Below are 15,465 nucleotides of genomic sequence, written 5' to 3'. Positions count from 1 at the left end.
AGCAGAGCAGGCATTACTATTACCATGGGTTAACCACATTACATCTCTTACGACCAACAAATCAAGTTACAAATCACCATCTCGTATTATATATAATCTTTGCCCTTTTCCAAAATGACCAATAGCTTACATTTTTTCCCTATATTAAACAAATAATTTGGAAGCCATACATTTTTACATATACTGTTTCTCATTTTGGCCAATATCATTTTACAACAGCTTTCGCCTAACTGTTAACCCCAAAAAGAAAAAGAAAAAGAAAAAAAAAACGAGAAACCCTTTCGAAAATACATACACCCCATCACAAGTCTCCTTCAAATTTTCACCAACTTATGTAAACCTGTCTTCTCCTTTCCAAATAACAACCTGCAACCACACAGAAACTTCAGATTCTGACAAGCTAATTATTTCACTAGGTTTGGAGATGTCAACAACTTAGATTGGCTTCTTTTCTACCTTGCATGAGAGCCTCAAGGTTCCAAGCACAGAGGAGAGAATTAAGCAAATATTCCCAAACTCTGGCTGTCATGATCCATCTGATTGTTCTGTGCATATGCGTATATCAAAAAGAATCATAGGACACCAAATCATATCCCCAAAAAAAAACAGAAACAAGTCGAGGCTATAGATACAGTGGTACTCTCATCCAAACAGACGAATCACATCACTCTGAGTCTGAGTCAATCGACAGAAACAGCCGAGGTCTTACTGAACGCTTCTGGCGAGGAAATGAAAACGGACTCTCTGATCGTTGTCTACTTGCCTTCTCTTGTTTGTTGTCATTCATCCCCAGAAGCAACGATGCTGCAAGTAAGCAATTAATACAGTCAGTAACAAATACCCATTGATACAATATCTTTCCTATTAATGCAACAGTACAAATTCGGCATAAGCACAACAAGCAGTACTAAGGACGTATAAGAAAAAAAAAAGAGAAAATCAGTTTCTGTCGGGGGAACGAACCAGTCTCTGACAAAGTATCCAAAGCACCTTCTCTCGTTGATACTAGATTGCTTTCGTTAAGCCCATTTGCACCTACCGTCTCACCATGATCACCAAGCCTCAGAGAGATCCAATCATCATTGTTGACTCCGTTTGACATCCCAGCCTCATTTCTAAAATCCGACTGAGCTGATGTCTCTGGTCTTGTTGGCAGAAATATCTGAAGCGAGGGGTCGTCTCTACTAAATGCCATAGGATTCTCGAATAGTCCATCGTTTGCATCTGCTTCGGATCTTCCAACCGACTCTGGAACCATAGGAGTAGACGTACCTGGAGCCATCGAGTAACCACTATTTATTGCAGGGTCACAGTTCAGTGGACCAGGCTGCAAACCGGCTAAGCCATCTGATACATCAGCATCAGATCCAAATAGTTGGAACCCCGGGCCTCCGTGGGCATCTGAAGACAACTGCCATAGGCGCATATCATAATCATCATCATCATCGTTTGTGAAAAGACCCAAGCCGGAATTGCCTGCAGCAGCTACCTGGTGATCTTCATTATAGGAGTTAGTGATACCAACCGGGTGCAATGGGAAACTTACCCCGCAATCAGCCTGATTCTCATTGTAGGCAGGTCCTGCGGTGATTACAACATCATCTTCTTCGTCGGAATCACTTAGAACGATAACGTCGTTATTACTAGCTGGTGGTGGTTGATGATTACTGTCAGGAAATTTATAGCCTGAATCTACATTCATGGAGAGAGAGTCAAGTTCCATCCCGTTGTTTCCAAAATCAAAGCTTCCTACAGCATCCTGGTTTACACTAGGGTCATCACCATCTTTACCACTTCCGGTGGCACTACTGCTCATTGGTATAACATTTAACTCCTGGTACCCAAGCTTCTCTTGCCTATTACTAGAAGATAAACCATTATTATTAGGTTTGCTGACTTCCCAAATGCCATTGCGATTCTTTCTTATTCCAAGTTTGAAAGGGGCTGGCCCATCTGAGTAACCTTCTTGTTTAACTGTTGTTTGCATTTCCATCTTGGGTTTAATCTCATCAACCATGGGGAAGAGGCTACCATCAGGTTTGTGCCATTGTGAGAGTGCCCCTAAATCCCTGCGCTCACTCTCATTTTTGAACTTCCCACGCCAAGAACCATCAGGTTTCATTTCAATCTCAGTCAACTCTTCATCAAGATGTCTCATCTGCCAAGGAAGACGTCTTTATAAATTTGCTAATAATATAAGAATCAAGAATTCTAATATCGATGAAAATGTACCTTTGATGTGATTCGGTTAAAATAAGGGTCCACAATTATATGCTCCAGAGAATAATTCTTCAGACAAATAGGACACTGCCACTGCATTTTCAAACCACATAACAAATAAAATCAGTAAAAAATATGAACAACCTAATTATGTAGACTATGATAAAATACCTGCCTTTCTGGAACGTTGATTCAGCTCCACAAACACCTCAAGGTCAAAACATCCCATGTGTAGACAGGGTTTGAATCTCCCAGCAACTTTCATCCTAGAACCGCTCATCTAATGACAATCAGAAATGAGTTAATAAGGTAAACAACAAACTAAGCGATTACAACAGCCTATTGAAAATGAGCTACAAATTACTTACAGGACACCGAAGATTAACACCAAAGAAATCAGCAACGACCTCAATATCACTATCACTGTCGGCATTATCATTTCCAGCTGCACCTCCAATGCATCTACGTACTCGCGCAAGAGCAACTTCAAAAGGTTCGCCTTTAGCCTCCTCTGGAATCATATTTAGGACCTAAATGAAAAATAAGATAGAATTTAAAGGACAAGCACAAATAGCTAATGTTCTGAGCATTGAGAAACGATAGATATGGTAATGGATAAAAACTTCAGCACATTTTCCTTTGGAAAACAATTCTCTGATTTCTACCAACAAGGTGTCATTTTTGAATTAAGTAATGGCTTTATTTTTTAGTTAATTGGATTTTTTTTTCATTTTATTTATGCAGTAAATATAAGTGTACCTGTTGCAGACTCCTTCGCTTCACAAGTCTTACACCCAAACAAAACCTGCGGGAGTCACATCCACTCAGGGAAATCTTGTTAATTCCATCCCTAATACAAGGTGTAATCTGCGCAAAATAATACGATGTGAGCGTAGTAGATTACGAATAGCAAGAGTCTAATCTTTAAGATAGCATAGTCATATATAAAAATAAAGAAATGTTGCTCATCAGGATGAAAACTTACAATAGGTCCATCATCACGGCCATTGGCCCCAAGAAGCTGTGACCCAGGTCGGTTAATAGCACGAAAAGGTACACCTATAGGATGGCAACGATTTAACATGAACCCATATCAGCTAGCATAGAACATATATACCGAGTTTTACAACACCAGGAAAGTTAATAGATTTTGTAAATAAAATTTATCCCAGTGATTAATATACATGTACGATTGTGTTTGAAACCCATGTTACTCATTTTATTAAGAAGATGCTGATAAGACACAATTAGTTTACATTCAAATCTGAACTGTGAGTTAAACTTGCATACCATTGACTTGCAGATCAGCGTATTGAGGCCATTGCATCCTAAACAGAACTTTGTCATTCAAAAGCATACACCAAGCCTACAAACAAGGCAGAATGCACTGCCAATTAGAAAATACGCATTTATAAAGTTAAAATATCTAACCTACTAGTAAAGCCAATAACCTGAACATCGTACTCCTGTTTCACCAATAAGTCCCTGTCTGTTCTAGTTATTTGAAATGTCCTGTCCACACTCTGCATTGGGTTCGTACTGAAAAAATTGCAGAGTATTAAGAGAAAGAACAAACATCAACATAAAGTTTAAGCAGGGGTTGTGAATTTGTCTAGGAGACAGCTATGATTCATTTTTTTCTAAATATTAGGAAGAAGATAAGTTCATCTCAAAAGCTAAGTAACTAGGTTTCGCCCCATCCCTCAATTGAAATCTAACGCTTGATTCCTAGACAGGAAAAAAAATACGACACATGCAGAAGTTCCTCAGCTTTCCATGCTAAGAAGTGCTACCAATTGTACTTTTAAGAACGGTTGAAAGTACATAATCTATTTAACAAGCATGAATATAAAGTTTGGTATACTTACCCGTCAGTTGGGATGTTCGTAGCAGTCAATCTCACTGGGAACAATGGATGTGCCACCGTGAGCCAAAACCTGCACATTATAGACCATGTAAAACAGACACAAATAAACTAATAAATCATAATCTGGTTAACCTATAGATCACATTCCAATTTTGCAACAAAGTTAGCATTTTCTTCAGTGGTGGACACATGAACAAAGAAAAAGAGGAAAATCTAGCAAGCTGGACAGAATTGTATGTATCAAAGCGATATACAAATAAAGAGTCAGGAGAGAAGGGAATGTTCGGGAGCATCTTACGGGTCAGCTCGGGTAAGTCTGCATATTTCACAGTAAAATGAATCAGGAAGCGGTGGATTTCCTCCCATAGGCTTCTCCGGGATAATAACACACCCAACATGCTCCCAGACATGGCATCTCGGATCCTCGCACTGAAAATTACAAACCATAATTTAATCCACATGGTATCACCAAATTTTTTTTACTGAATCATAAAACACCAAGAGCTACTGCTAACTCAACAAAGAGTTCGACTAAACATTTGTGTCATAGACTTACCTGTATCATTGACTCTGTCTCCAGTGAGCTTCCGCAAATACACCGAACTTTAACATCTGGTTGAAAGGAATCTTCGAGCTCTCCCTTAGCTTTCACATTACTGATGTCTGAACTTACTTGTCCTTTTGATGGCGAGTCACCTTCCCCAGATGCTTGCATTCTCCTGTGGAAACACAACGGTGGAAAGAAAATTCTAAAACTGTGCACAAGGGAAAAATTGCAATAAGAGATCCATGGCTAAAGCAAGCACTCACCTGTATGCATCGTTCACTAGTTTTGCAACTTTTTCCCTTGCCACGGCCTCCTTTTTAGACCCCAACCTGGCGGCTGTCAGTAAACAGTAAGTAATGGAACCAAATGCTTATCAGAAGATGGTGGGCGTGGGCCAGCACTGAACTTTATCTTGGTCACAGTTAGGAATGAACAAATAAACAATGGGCACCCAAAATACCTTTCTCATCGGAAAGAATGGCGAAGATCCTCTCAACAAGGTCCTGCACAAGCCAAATGCCAAACAAATCAGAACAACGACAATCCAAATTAGAACCCCAGTTAAGCTTATGAGGCCATGAAGATAATCCTCTTTTTTACGTAGATGGATACGCTAGGAATTAACTATCAACAACTCTGTCACAATTTATAACACTCAAATTGAGACAAGTATAACTATACACCCAAAACATAGATAATAAATTCCGACCATTGCAAGATTGACAGAAAAGTTTATATATACCTGCTTTTTCCCCTGTTTAGAAAGTCCCAGCTTAGTGAGCACATCCTTGAGCTCTTTTATTCGGAAATAAGCAAGTTTCTCCTGAAAACATATCAGATATATATTAAAAAAAAAAAGACTGAGCTCAACTAAACAAAGATGAAAACAAAACATTGACTGCAAAAGCCATGAACAAGGTTGTCCCTGCAAAGTCATCTAAACAGACTCTGAGATTGACTAAGACACATAGACAGACAAACACTGGATCTTAATCTCCGCATGTTATGCAAACGAGACTGCGCCGATACAATAACCATCAGTGGAATCAGCACTAGCATGTGAACCACCCATCATCAACTCAACTCACCACGGCACCATAAATAAACAAAGAACAAATCATATAACCAAAGTAGAGCTTATAAAAGCAGCAATTTCTACTCAGTATCATGGCAAAATAAATCAATCAATATCCACGCCGATCACACTACTAAAACAAAAGCTCGTTGAAGCCTCTGCTCGAGCAATAAGCAAACATATCGAACCAATACCTTGCAACTAGCAACCAAATCCATATCTTAAAACGAGAAGCAGCAGCTCAGCTCAAATCACACAGCCCGAAAACAAAGAATCAAAGCCGAAGATTTTCACCAGCATAGAGTCTCCATTCCATACAGCAGCCGATCTAAACAACAACATGAAATCATTCAAATCGAAATCGGTTTCCCCTCAGCAAAATACCCAGGGATCGGATACTGCCTTCTATCAAATTTCCATAAATCGATTGGAACCGGACCGACTGCCAATTATCAAATCCGGTTTAGTTTTCTGCAATATGTCCGGGTTAAGTTCCGGTGTGCTCACGTACACGACGACGAACCAAAGACCCCGCCTAACTTCCGTCTTCTCTCCGAGAATCGTATTGTTGTTACTTTCTAGTATCGTCTCGTTTTATTCAGATCTTGCCACGTGAAACTATTTGGATCATCGAGTCGGTTTATATTCATTACCCACTTTACCTGAAATCATTTAAGTATGTCGTCTCCTTTTTCGTGCAAATTTATATGTCTTTTATTAAATCAAAGTAATCAAAACTCAATTTGTTCTTCTCAAACATATACAGTACTTGATGTAGATATTCTTAGCATGTGATTGTATAGACCTTTTAGAGTAAAATTAATAGAGTAAAAGTGTTTTTATTTTTTACATCAAGTAAAAATGTTTTACTCTCATTTACTCTATTTTTAACCAATCAGATTAAAAAAAGAAAAAAAGTTGTTACTCCACTTTACTCCTATTTTTTTTGTCTTTTTATGGTTTGGGAGTAAAACTTTCAACCTTCTTATTTGAAGTTGAACTTGGAGTAAATAATAAAAATAAATAAATGTATTTAATTCTTTCTTGTTGTGAATTAGACGAGATAAAAAAATATTTATGTGTATTTTTATAAGTATTTATATATTAGTATATTATTCTTTGTGTGTTTGGAAAGTAACGAAAGAAATGTGAGATAATGAACACAATGACTTTGATCTCTTACTCTTATTATTATCATCACTTACAACAACAAATGAACTCCTATTTATAGGAGTAGCAAGTCGGTGGACTTAACCGACATAAGAAGAAAACAAATATTTATATAGTAAGCTAATGGATAATCACAATCCAAAATCAACTTTATCTTTTTGGATCATTATCTTTAACACTCCTCCTTGATTATCCATTTTTATATTACATAATGCCTCGTTAAAAACCTAATCATGAAAAAATCCATAGGGACAAAAACCATGACAAAGAAAAAAGAGTACACTGCCGTAGTCTCCTCCTGAGAATAGTGGACCTAGCTTCCTTGTCACATGTCATGCAAATGCCGCATTCCGATACCATAAACGTGTTTTCAGAATGTTATAGTGGGAAGGGCTTTTGTGAACAAGTCAGCCGGATTGTCGCATGACCATACATATTCGATGTCCACTTATTTATTTTTCTCGAGCTCCCTTATGTACGAGGAAAATATTGGAGAGATATGCTTTGTTATGTCGTTTTTGATGTAGCCTTCTTTGAATTGAGCGACACACGCCGAATTTTCTTAAATGTTTTTGTCGGCTCTTTCTCGTTGACTATTCCATTTGCTTCTTGTATCTGTTGACTCATTGATCGAAGCCACACATATTCTCGACATGCTTCGTGAAGCGCAATAGTTTCTGCATGATTTGAAGATATCGCAACCAGAGTTTGTTTTTGGGACCGCCAAGAGATCGCGGTTCCACCAATTGTAAAACCATATCCGATTCACGTTTGACTTTATAAATGGCATGTATCTGCAAAACCATACCAAACTCGGGGTTTTCTAGAATAAATCAACCCTAATTTAAAACATACCTTGGAGAGAACGAATATATTCTCGACGCCGTTCTAATTTCCATAAATAGGAAATGAGCTGTATCTTGTAAAGACATTAGTGTCTAAACTATATTTTATCAAATACAACTTGCAAGACATATAAGCTCACAAATGCTTTATTACCATTAGCATCCCCAAAGTACTTATTTATATAAGATCTTACCTGGATCTTTTAAAATAACATCTCTTTTAACATCGAGAGATCTATTTACCATTGGAGTACTCAAAAGAGTCGCTTTATTCATACAAAAGCGTTTCAATAACCTTTTCGTATGATTTGATTGATGCACAATTATTCTTTCTCGGAGATGCTCTATCTGGAGCCCAAGACAAAACTTTGTCTTGCCGAGATCTTTCATTTCGAACTCCTCTTTCATATGAGTTCGAGCATCATCAACCTCCTTTTGAGTTCTAATTATGTTCAGGTCATCTACATATACAGCAATGATCACAAATCGAGATGACGATTTCTTTATAAAAACGCATGGACATATCGCATTATTAACATATCCTTTTTTCAAGATATATTCACTTAAGCGATTGTACCACATGCGTCCGGATTGCTTTAATCCTTATAGTGATCGCTGTAACTTGACCGAACAAATCTCCCTGGATTTTTCTTTCAATGCCCCTTGCATTTTCAATCCCTCAGGGAGTTTCATATATATCGTTATCCAACGATCTATACAAATATGCAGTCACAACGTCCATGAGATGCATCTCAAGATTTTTAGACGCCGTTAAGCTCATCAAAAATCCAAATGTAATTGCATCCATTTCCTCAAAATCAATTCCCGGTCTCTGAGAAAATCTTTGGGCAACTAATCAGGTTTTTTATCGTGTTACTTTTCTCACGAATACCCACTTATACCCAACAAGATTTATATTCTCAGGCGTTATGACTATAGGTCCAAAGACATTCCTTTTATTTAGGGAGAATAATTCAATTCGAATGGCCTTCTGCCACTCCTCCCAATCATGTCTTTTTAACATTCCAAAATGGACCTTGGATCGGGAACATCATTTTTATGATCGATCTCTTTGGACACAGAAAAGGAGAACATTCCATCAACATCTTTTATCTTATTTCTGATCCATAATTTTTCATCTCGAGCATAGTTGATGGAAATCTCATACTTTTATGTTCCCTTCTCGTCATCTGGATCATCTTTATCTATGCCTTCTTTCAGACATTTTTGAGTATCAGGTTCTTCTGGAACCTTTCTATTTATGTCTTCTTTCAGACATCTTTCAATATCAGGTTCATTTGGAACCTTTCCACTTATGCCTTCTTTCAGACATCTTTCACTATCAGGTTCTCTTTGAACCTTTCAACCAATTTCTTTCGGGTATTTATATCTCTAGAACCCGCTAGTCTCCCCCTCTTTAACGGTCTCTGAGAAATTCTTTGGGCAACTAATCAGGTTTTATATCGTGTTACTTTTCTCACGAATACCCACTTATACCCAACAAGATTTATATTCTCAGGCGTTATGACTATAGGTCCAAAGACATTCCTTTTATTTAGGGAGAATAATTCAATTCGAATGGCCTTCTGCCACTCCTCCCAATCATGTCTTTTTAACATTCCAAAATGGACTTTGGATCGGGATCATCATTTTTATGATCGATCTCTTTGGACACAAAAAAGGAGAATATTCCATCAACATCTTTTATCTTATTTCTGATCCATAATTTTTCATCTCGAGCGTAGTTGATGGAAATCTCATACTTTTATGTTCCCTTCTCGTCATCTGGATCATCTTTATCTATGCCTTCTTTCAGACATCTTTCAGTATCATGTTCATTTGGAACCTTTCCACTTATGCCTTCTTTCAGACATCTTTCACTACCAGGTTCTCTTTGAACCTTTCAACCAATTTCTTTCGGGTATTTATATCTCTAGAATCCGCTAGTCTCCCTCTCTTTAACTGAGCCCTAGGTTCATTTATTTTGTTACCATCACTTTGTTCTTTATGAACATTAACTCTTGATGGAACATTTTCAGCGGGTATTTCATGTCATATCTGTGAATACATTTGGTAACTGGTTTGCCAAATTATGCAAGTGCACAATTTTTTGAAATTCCAGCTCTCTTTGATTTGTAGGGGGACCAAAGTGTAACAACGAATGTGTACACCATGTAATTTATTTAGGAATTTCTCAAATTCCTCCCCCTAACGCTGGAATTCATTCTCATTAAAATGACAATCGGCAAATCGTGCCGTAAACATATTACCAGTTACTGGTTCAAGATACCTTATATACGGCTTGCTCTAACTCTTTTAGAGTTTTATACATTCCCGAGAGCATCTTTAACTCTCCAGGGACTACTAAATATCAAGAGGCAACTCAAGTCGTACTTGTCCTGCCAGACATATCAATATATTGTATCTATTTTAATTTTTTTCCAGTGACCTCGGAACAAGCCATTTTTCATACCTCAAGGTCATCTTTCATTTCATTCTCTGGAGAACTATACCTTGGACTTTTGGTCCAAAATCTCTCGTTTTTCTAACGAGTTTTATATCGAATTGATGGCCAATCAATTCACTTCACCCTCATACATAGAGGTAGATTCATAATCATTATTTATATAGCGCTTTTTTATTTTATTGTCGACAATCTATTTTCTCTTTGGTTCCATCTTTTTATCCGTACTGATATGGTTAATCGAGATCTCTTTATCATCATCGATGATTTACCCAGGTACCTGACTGTTACATTAACCATATCAACGGTCTCATCATGAGATTCATCCTCTATTTATATTTTTGCTCCTTTTCGAGGACTCTTTAGAACCAAAGTGGTCTATCACGTATCCAGCGTGTTATAGACTCATATATCATCTTTTTAGGACACATTTTCTTATTGGAGCATTTTCAGCTGGAATATGAGATATCATTATTTCATCAAAATGTCTGGCAGGCATTTTAGAAATGGATTACCTACTTTTCATTGTAATCCATTTCACATATCTCACTCCATCAGCTTATCATATGCATCTAGCAAACTTGCGAGCATATTTCTTAGTATCCATATACTTTATCCCTTTGGATTGTATATGTCTTTATTACATGCACAACTGCATGTTTACAACCGATCATGGGGATCATCTTACTTGAATTTACTTTATCAAGTTCTTTTTCAAGTGCGAACATAATTTTTCAATGTTCCACTCACTAGGATTCTTTAATTCTCCCCCTCGAGATGATGACACTCCATGTCTAAAATCTCGTATTGAATCCCACTCTAGAACCAATAACATATTCAGTTTTCCTATTTGGGATGAATTATGTTTCAAATCCTTTAGAGTGAGATCTTAATTTGGGATCTGCTTAAAGAAATCACATATTGTGAACTTGTTTGATGATTCATCACCCATGATGGTTTCCTTTATTTTCTTGACATGCTATATGTAAAAAACTTTTGGTTTTTCAACATTTCACAATAATGTCGATAACATTATTGGAGATGACTATATATCAATAAACTCCAGGTTTACCACTCATTTATAATTTTTCCATCCTTTTCTTATGCATGTCTTTTCATCATAAGCTCCTCTAGAACTAATAGTATCTTTTATAGTAATAGATATTATACTTACTTATTTTGAGAGAGGAGAAATATTTGTTACTTTTAATAGTCATGTACGATGACCTAATATCTACCAGATATATCTATCTCCATCATGAATCTCAAAATCGTCTTCAGGAAAAAAATTCTCATATCACATCGATATTTTATTTTCATTTTCTGGACCAACCAGAAAATCTGAATCATCAAGATGAGTATTCAAGCTATGAAATATGGTTCGGGTTAATAAGAGACGAAGTTTAATATACTTCTTTTCTCTTTTTCTTTTTGATTTTCGATATAGATCGGCTAAATATTGGCGTACGACAGCTACGTACCCAATTTTCTTTCTGGTCGTATCTATAGCAAACTTTTTGTTTGCCTTTTATCACCTGACCATTTTATTTTTCGTGGAAGTTTCCATTATTCTCATAGAGACGGAATTTTCTTCCTCGTCCTCTTCCACGACCACGATAGCGATTTCAGCCGCATCCACACCCTCGTCCTTTTCTAATAGGACTGATTTGATGGTTTAGTATCATGATTTCATTTTTTTTTAAGTTTTCAAGGATGATTTACATCAACTCCAACTATTTATTGAATCCTTTTTTTCAAGGATTTAATTATTCAAAGATCTTCTAGATCTTTTCTCATGATACACTTTATCTTATAAACCATCATCAAGAGGGTGTAAAATATCATGGCTTTTCTTTTTCTCATCCGATATAGTTTTCAACTTATCGATGATTTCTCAAAGCTCATTTTCTCTCAGGTGCATCTTTGCACCCATTGCCCAAGTTTTATAATTATTTCTCGTAATAGCCAGGGCATTAATTTCGAGCTTTGTCAAAATTCACATGATAACATTATTCATAGAATAATAATATAATAAAGACGAGAATTTAAACGCAGAAATTAAAGGCATAAAATAAATGCATAAATTAAATTGCATAAATTCAAATAGCAAAAATAAAATCGGGAGGCTCAGCCTACCACATGATCCGAGGAGTCATAGACTACCATATTGATCATTTTTCAAAGTCCGAGGAGACATGGTCTACCATTTTGAATTTTACTTATTTCAAGGTCCGAGGAGACTTAGTCTATCATTTTTGACCTTTTCTTTTTATTTACGGAGGCAAAACCTTCCACGTAACTTTTTTTTTTCAATTCACGGAGGCAAAGCCTACCACGTGTTTCTCTGATCGTGAAGGCATAGCCTACCATAACGATCAGTCGGGAAAGGCAAAGCCTATCATCCCGGAAAATAAACGGAGAAGGCCTAGCCTCTCACTCCAGAGCAATAACAAATTTAGATAAATTAAATATATTGAAATACATAAATTAAAACTTATCTCGACTGGTTTAAGAACTTGCGGATTGATAAACCTCAGTTGGTCAGAGCTTCGTGCTGATAACGTGTTGTGAATTAGACGAGATAAAGAAATACTTATGTGTATTTTTATAAGTGTTTATATATTAGTATATTATTCTTTGTGTGTTTGGAAAGTAACGAAAAAAATGTGAGATAATGAGCACAATGACTTTGATCTCTTACTCTTATTATTATCACTTACATCAACAAATGAACTCCTATTTATAGGAATAGCAAGTCGGTGGACTTAACCGACATATGAAGAAAACAAATATTTATATAGTAAGCTAATGGATAATCACAATCCAAAATCAACCTTATCTTTTTGGATCATTATCTTTAACACTTCTCATTTACTCGACTTTCTATTTTTTATTTTCCTCTCTTTTACTCTATTTGTTTTCCACCTAGTTACTCTAAAGTGTTTCCAATCGCACTCTTAGAATTGTTCGGTATTTTTTCTTGGTTCGTGTTATGTATTAATAGAACATTAGGTTTTAATCCGCAATGTGCGCAGGATTGATTATCTGCATTATTTTGATGCTTTATGTTTTTAACATTTTATGATTAGATGATTTTTTATAAACTTTGATGTATAATTTTATTGTTTTTGAGAAGATTATATTATTTACATGAGTTTTGAACCATTTTTGATAATGTAAAGTTATAATTTTAGAGAATTTGCCAAAACTAACTCCCAACTTGATTTTAACCCTAAATTTATACCCAAACTTGAATCAAATGCAAAACTAACCTAAAAGCCTTGTGAAATTATAGCCCAGCCTCTTGTGACCAAACAAAAAAACAGAAGCTATTTTTACGAATATAGCCCTAGTAAGTCGTCTGAGTCGTCTGAGATGTTGGAAGTCGTCTGGACAACTTTAAAGTAAGTCTTCTGATGTAGCTGATCTTAAAAATAATTTTTAAATTTTTAAAAAAATATTTTGATAAGCGAAAAATTAAAATCATGTAATTATAAACAGTTTTAAGTGATATAAATTAAAATATAACAAAATTGAATTGTTTTCAATATAAATGAGTGTAGGTAGTGAATCATGGTATTCTTTGGTCTAGGGTTTGTCAACATATGTTGTAGTATTGTATGTATTCTTAGGGTTAGATTTTAGAAAGCTTGAATGTTTTTTTGAAAAATTATTTTTTTACCTATACGTGTTTATTTTTGTGTATAGTAAACACTTTTGAAGTTTAATTTGATTTTATGAAGTGTTTAGTTAGTTAATTAAGTTTAGGGGTTATGTTTAGGGTCTAGACGACTTACATTTCAGTCGTCTGGTGAAGAAATTAAAACAGACGACTTACATGTAAGTCGTCCAAATATTTCCGCCTAAATTTTTTTAAAAAAGTTATTTTCCTGCTTAAATAATTTAAACTAGACGACTTACTTGTAAGTCGTCTGGAAAGTCTTCTATTTTAGTTTTCCGCTAAAAATATTTTAATTTCCCGCTAAAAATATTAAACTCTTCTGGACGACTTACAAGTAAGTCGTCTAGGAAGTCGTCTGAATCAAATATATTTAACCTAATTGGATTTTTTGTCTCCCTATATAAAGAAAAATGTACACATTCTCTCTCCTCCTCTCAAATGGCTGCAACAAAAATGTAATGTTCATCATTCTAAAACTCTTCAACCTCTCTCTAATCTCTTTGACTTGAAAACACTAAACTTTATATGAATTTTTCAGTTTTGTCTCATGTCTTTCTTACTAATCTATCTTTTTTTGCAGGTTTTTAATCAGATGGTACTCATCTTCCACTCATTTAAAGGTAGATCTATTAATTTTAGATATGTATTTTTGTGTGTTCTATAAAGGTAGATTTATCTAATCTTCCACTCATTTTTTCTGTTTTTAAGTCATTTGAACGTTTTTGGATATGCATGTTTTTCAGATCTGGATTTAATATGCATGTTTTTCAGATCTGGAAGACTTCTGGGACGACTTACCTGTTAGTCGTCTAAAATATAATGCACTAGACGACTTCCAGGAAGTCTTCCAGACTACTTCCACTTCAGTCGTCTGGACTTCTTGAAAGTCGTCTGGACTTCCTGGAAGTCGTCTGGACTTCCTGGAAGTCGTCTGGACTTCCTGGAAGTCGTCTGGACTTCCTGGAAGTCGTCTGGACTTCCTGGAAGTCGTCTGGACTTCCTAAAAGTCGTCTGGACTTCTTGGAAGTCTTCTGACAAAGTCTTCTTCCATATCAAGTGGAGTCCAAGCTTGTCTTTGTAGAGGAATGATCTATAATAGTTTTGTTTTTGGTCTGTTTTGTGAATTGCATGTCTACTCTTTTAGTTGTGAATTTTTTGTAAAATCAGTAATAATGTTTCCCAAAATGTAATACATGTGCTAACAATGTGTTTACACATTTACAAATCAATGAAATAATAGATTTCAGTAGCCTTTTTCTTATCTTTGGATCTCTTATATGCAATAATAAACTCCAATTGCCTTTTTTCTCATCTTAATAAACAAGAATGTTGGTAGCTTCATATTGATACAACATTTTAAGAAGCATTTTAACCATTCTTCCAACTCATAACAATAATCATCATTATTGTCTATAACAATAATTCTTAAGAGATGGAAACAAACAATAGTAACTAGTCAAAGCATATCATATTTTTTATAAGTTTGCGTTGAAAAACTTAGTCAAATTTAGTAAGACTAAGGGAGAGAACATTTTTTGTAAATATGAGTTTTATATATCTTGAAGTTACTTATCATTCTTAAAAATACAAGTTAT

General features: G+C 35.7%; 1 protein-coding gene across 1 annotated transcript; it reads right to left on the bottom strand.

Annotated features, from left to right (window-relative positions):
• Window positions 1-19: 19 nt before the first annotated feature.
• On the bottom strand, window positions 20-6,295 carry LOC106347501 (E3 SUMO-protein ligase SIZ1-like). Its single transcript, XM_048734790.1, has 18 exons — window positions 5,904-6,295; window positions 5,377-5,457; window positions 5,095-5,137; window positions 4,898-4,970; window positions 4,644-4,806; window positions 4,386-4,516; window positions 4,089-4,157; window positions 3,672-3,759; window positions 3,511-3,586; window positions 3,206-3,279; window positions 2,980-3,087; window positions 2,589-2,750; window positions 2,396-2,500; window positions 2,233-2,313; window positions 964-2,158; window positions 633-804; window positions 457-545; window positions 20-366 (listed from the first exon to the last, which is right to left on the bottom strand). The coding sequence occupies exons 1-16, from the start codon at window positions 5,925-5,927 to the stop codon at window positions 665-667; spliced, it is 2,613 nt and encodes an 870-aa protein (XP_048590747.1). The 5' UTR covers window positions 5,928-6,295; the 3' UTR covers window positions 20-366; window positions 457-545; window positions 633-664.
• Window positions 6,296-15,465: the final 9,170 nt, after the last annotated feature.

This window comes from Brassica napus, chromosome A6 (genome assembly GCF_020379485.1).
Source record: "Brassica napus cultivar Da-Ae chromosome A6, Da-Ae, whole genome shotgun sequence".
Classification (NCBI taxonomy): Eukaryota; Viridiplantae; Streptophyta; class Magnoliopsida; order Brassicales; family Brassicaceae; genus Brassica; species Brassica napus.
Note: the sequence above shows the minus strand (reverse complement) of the source record. Positions and strands in the feature narration are given on the sequence as shown.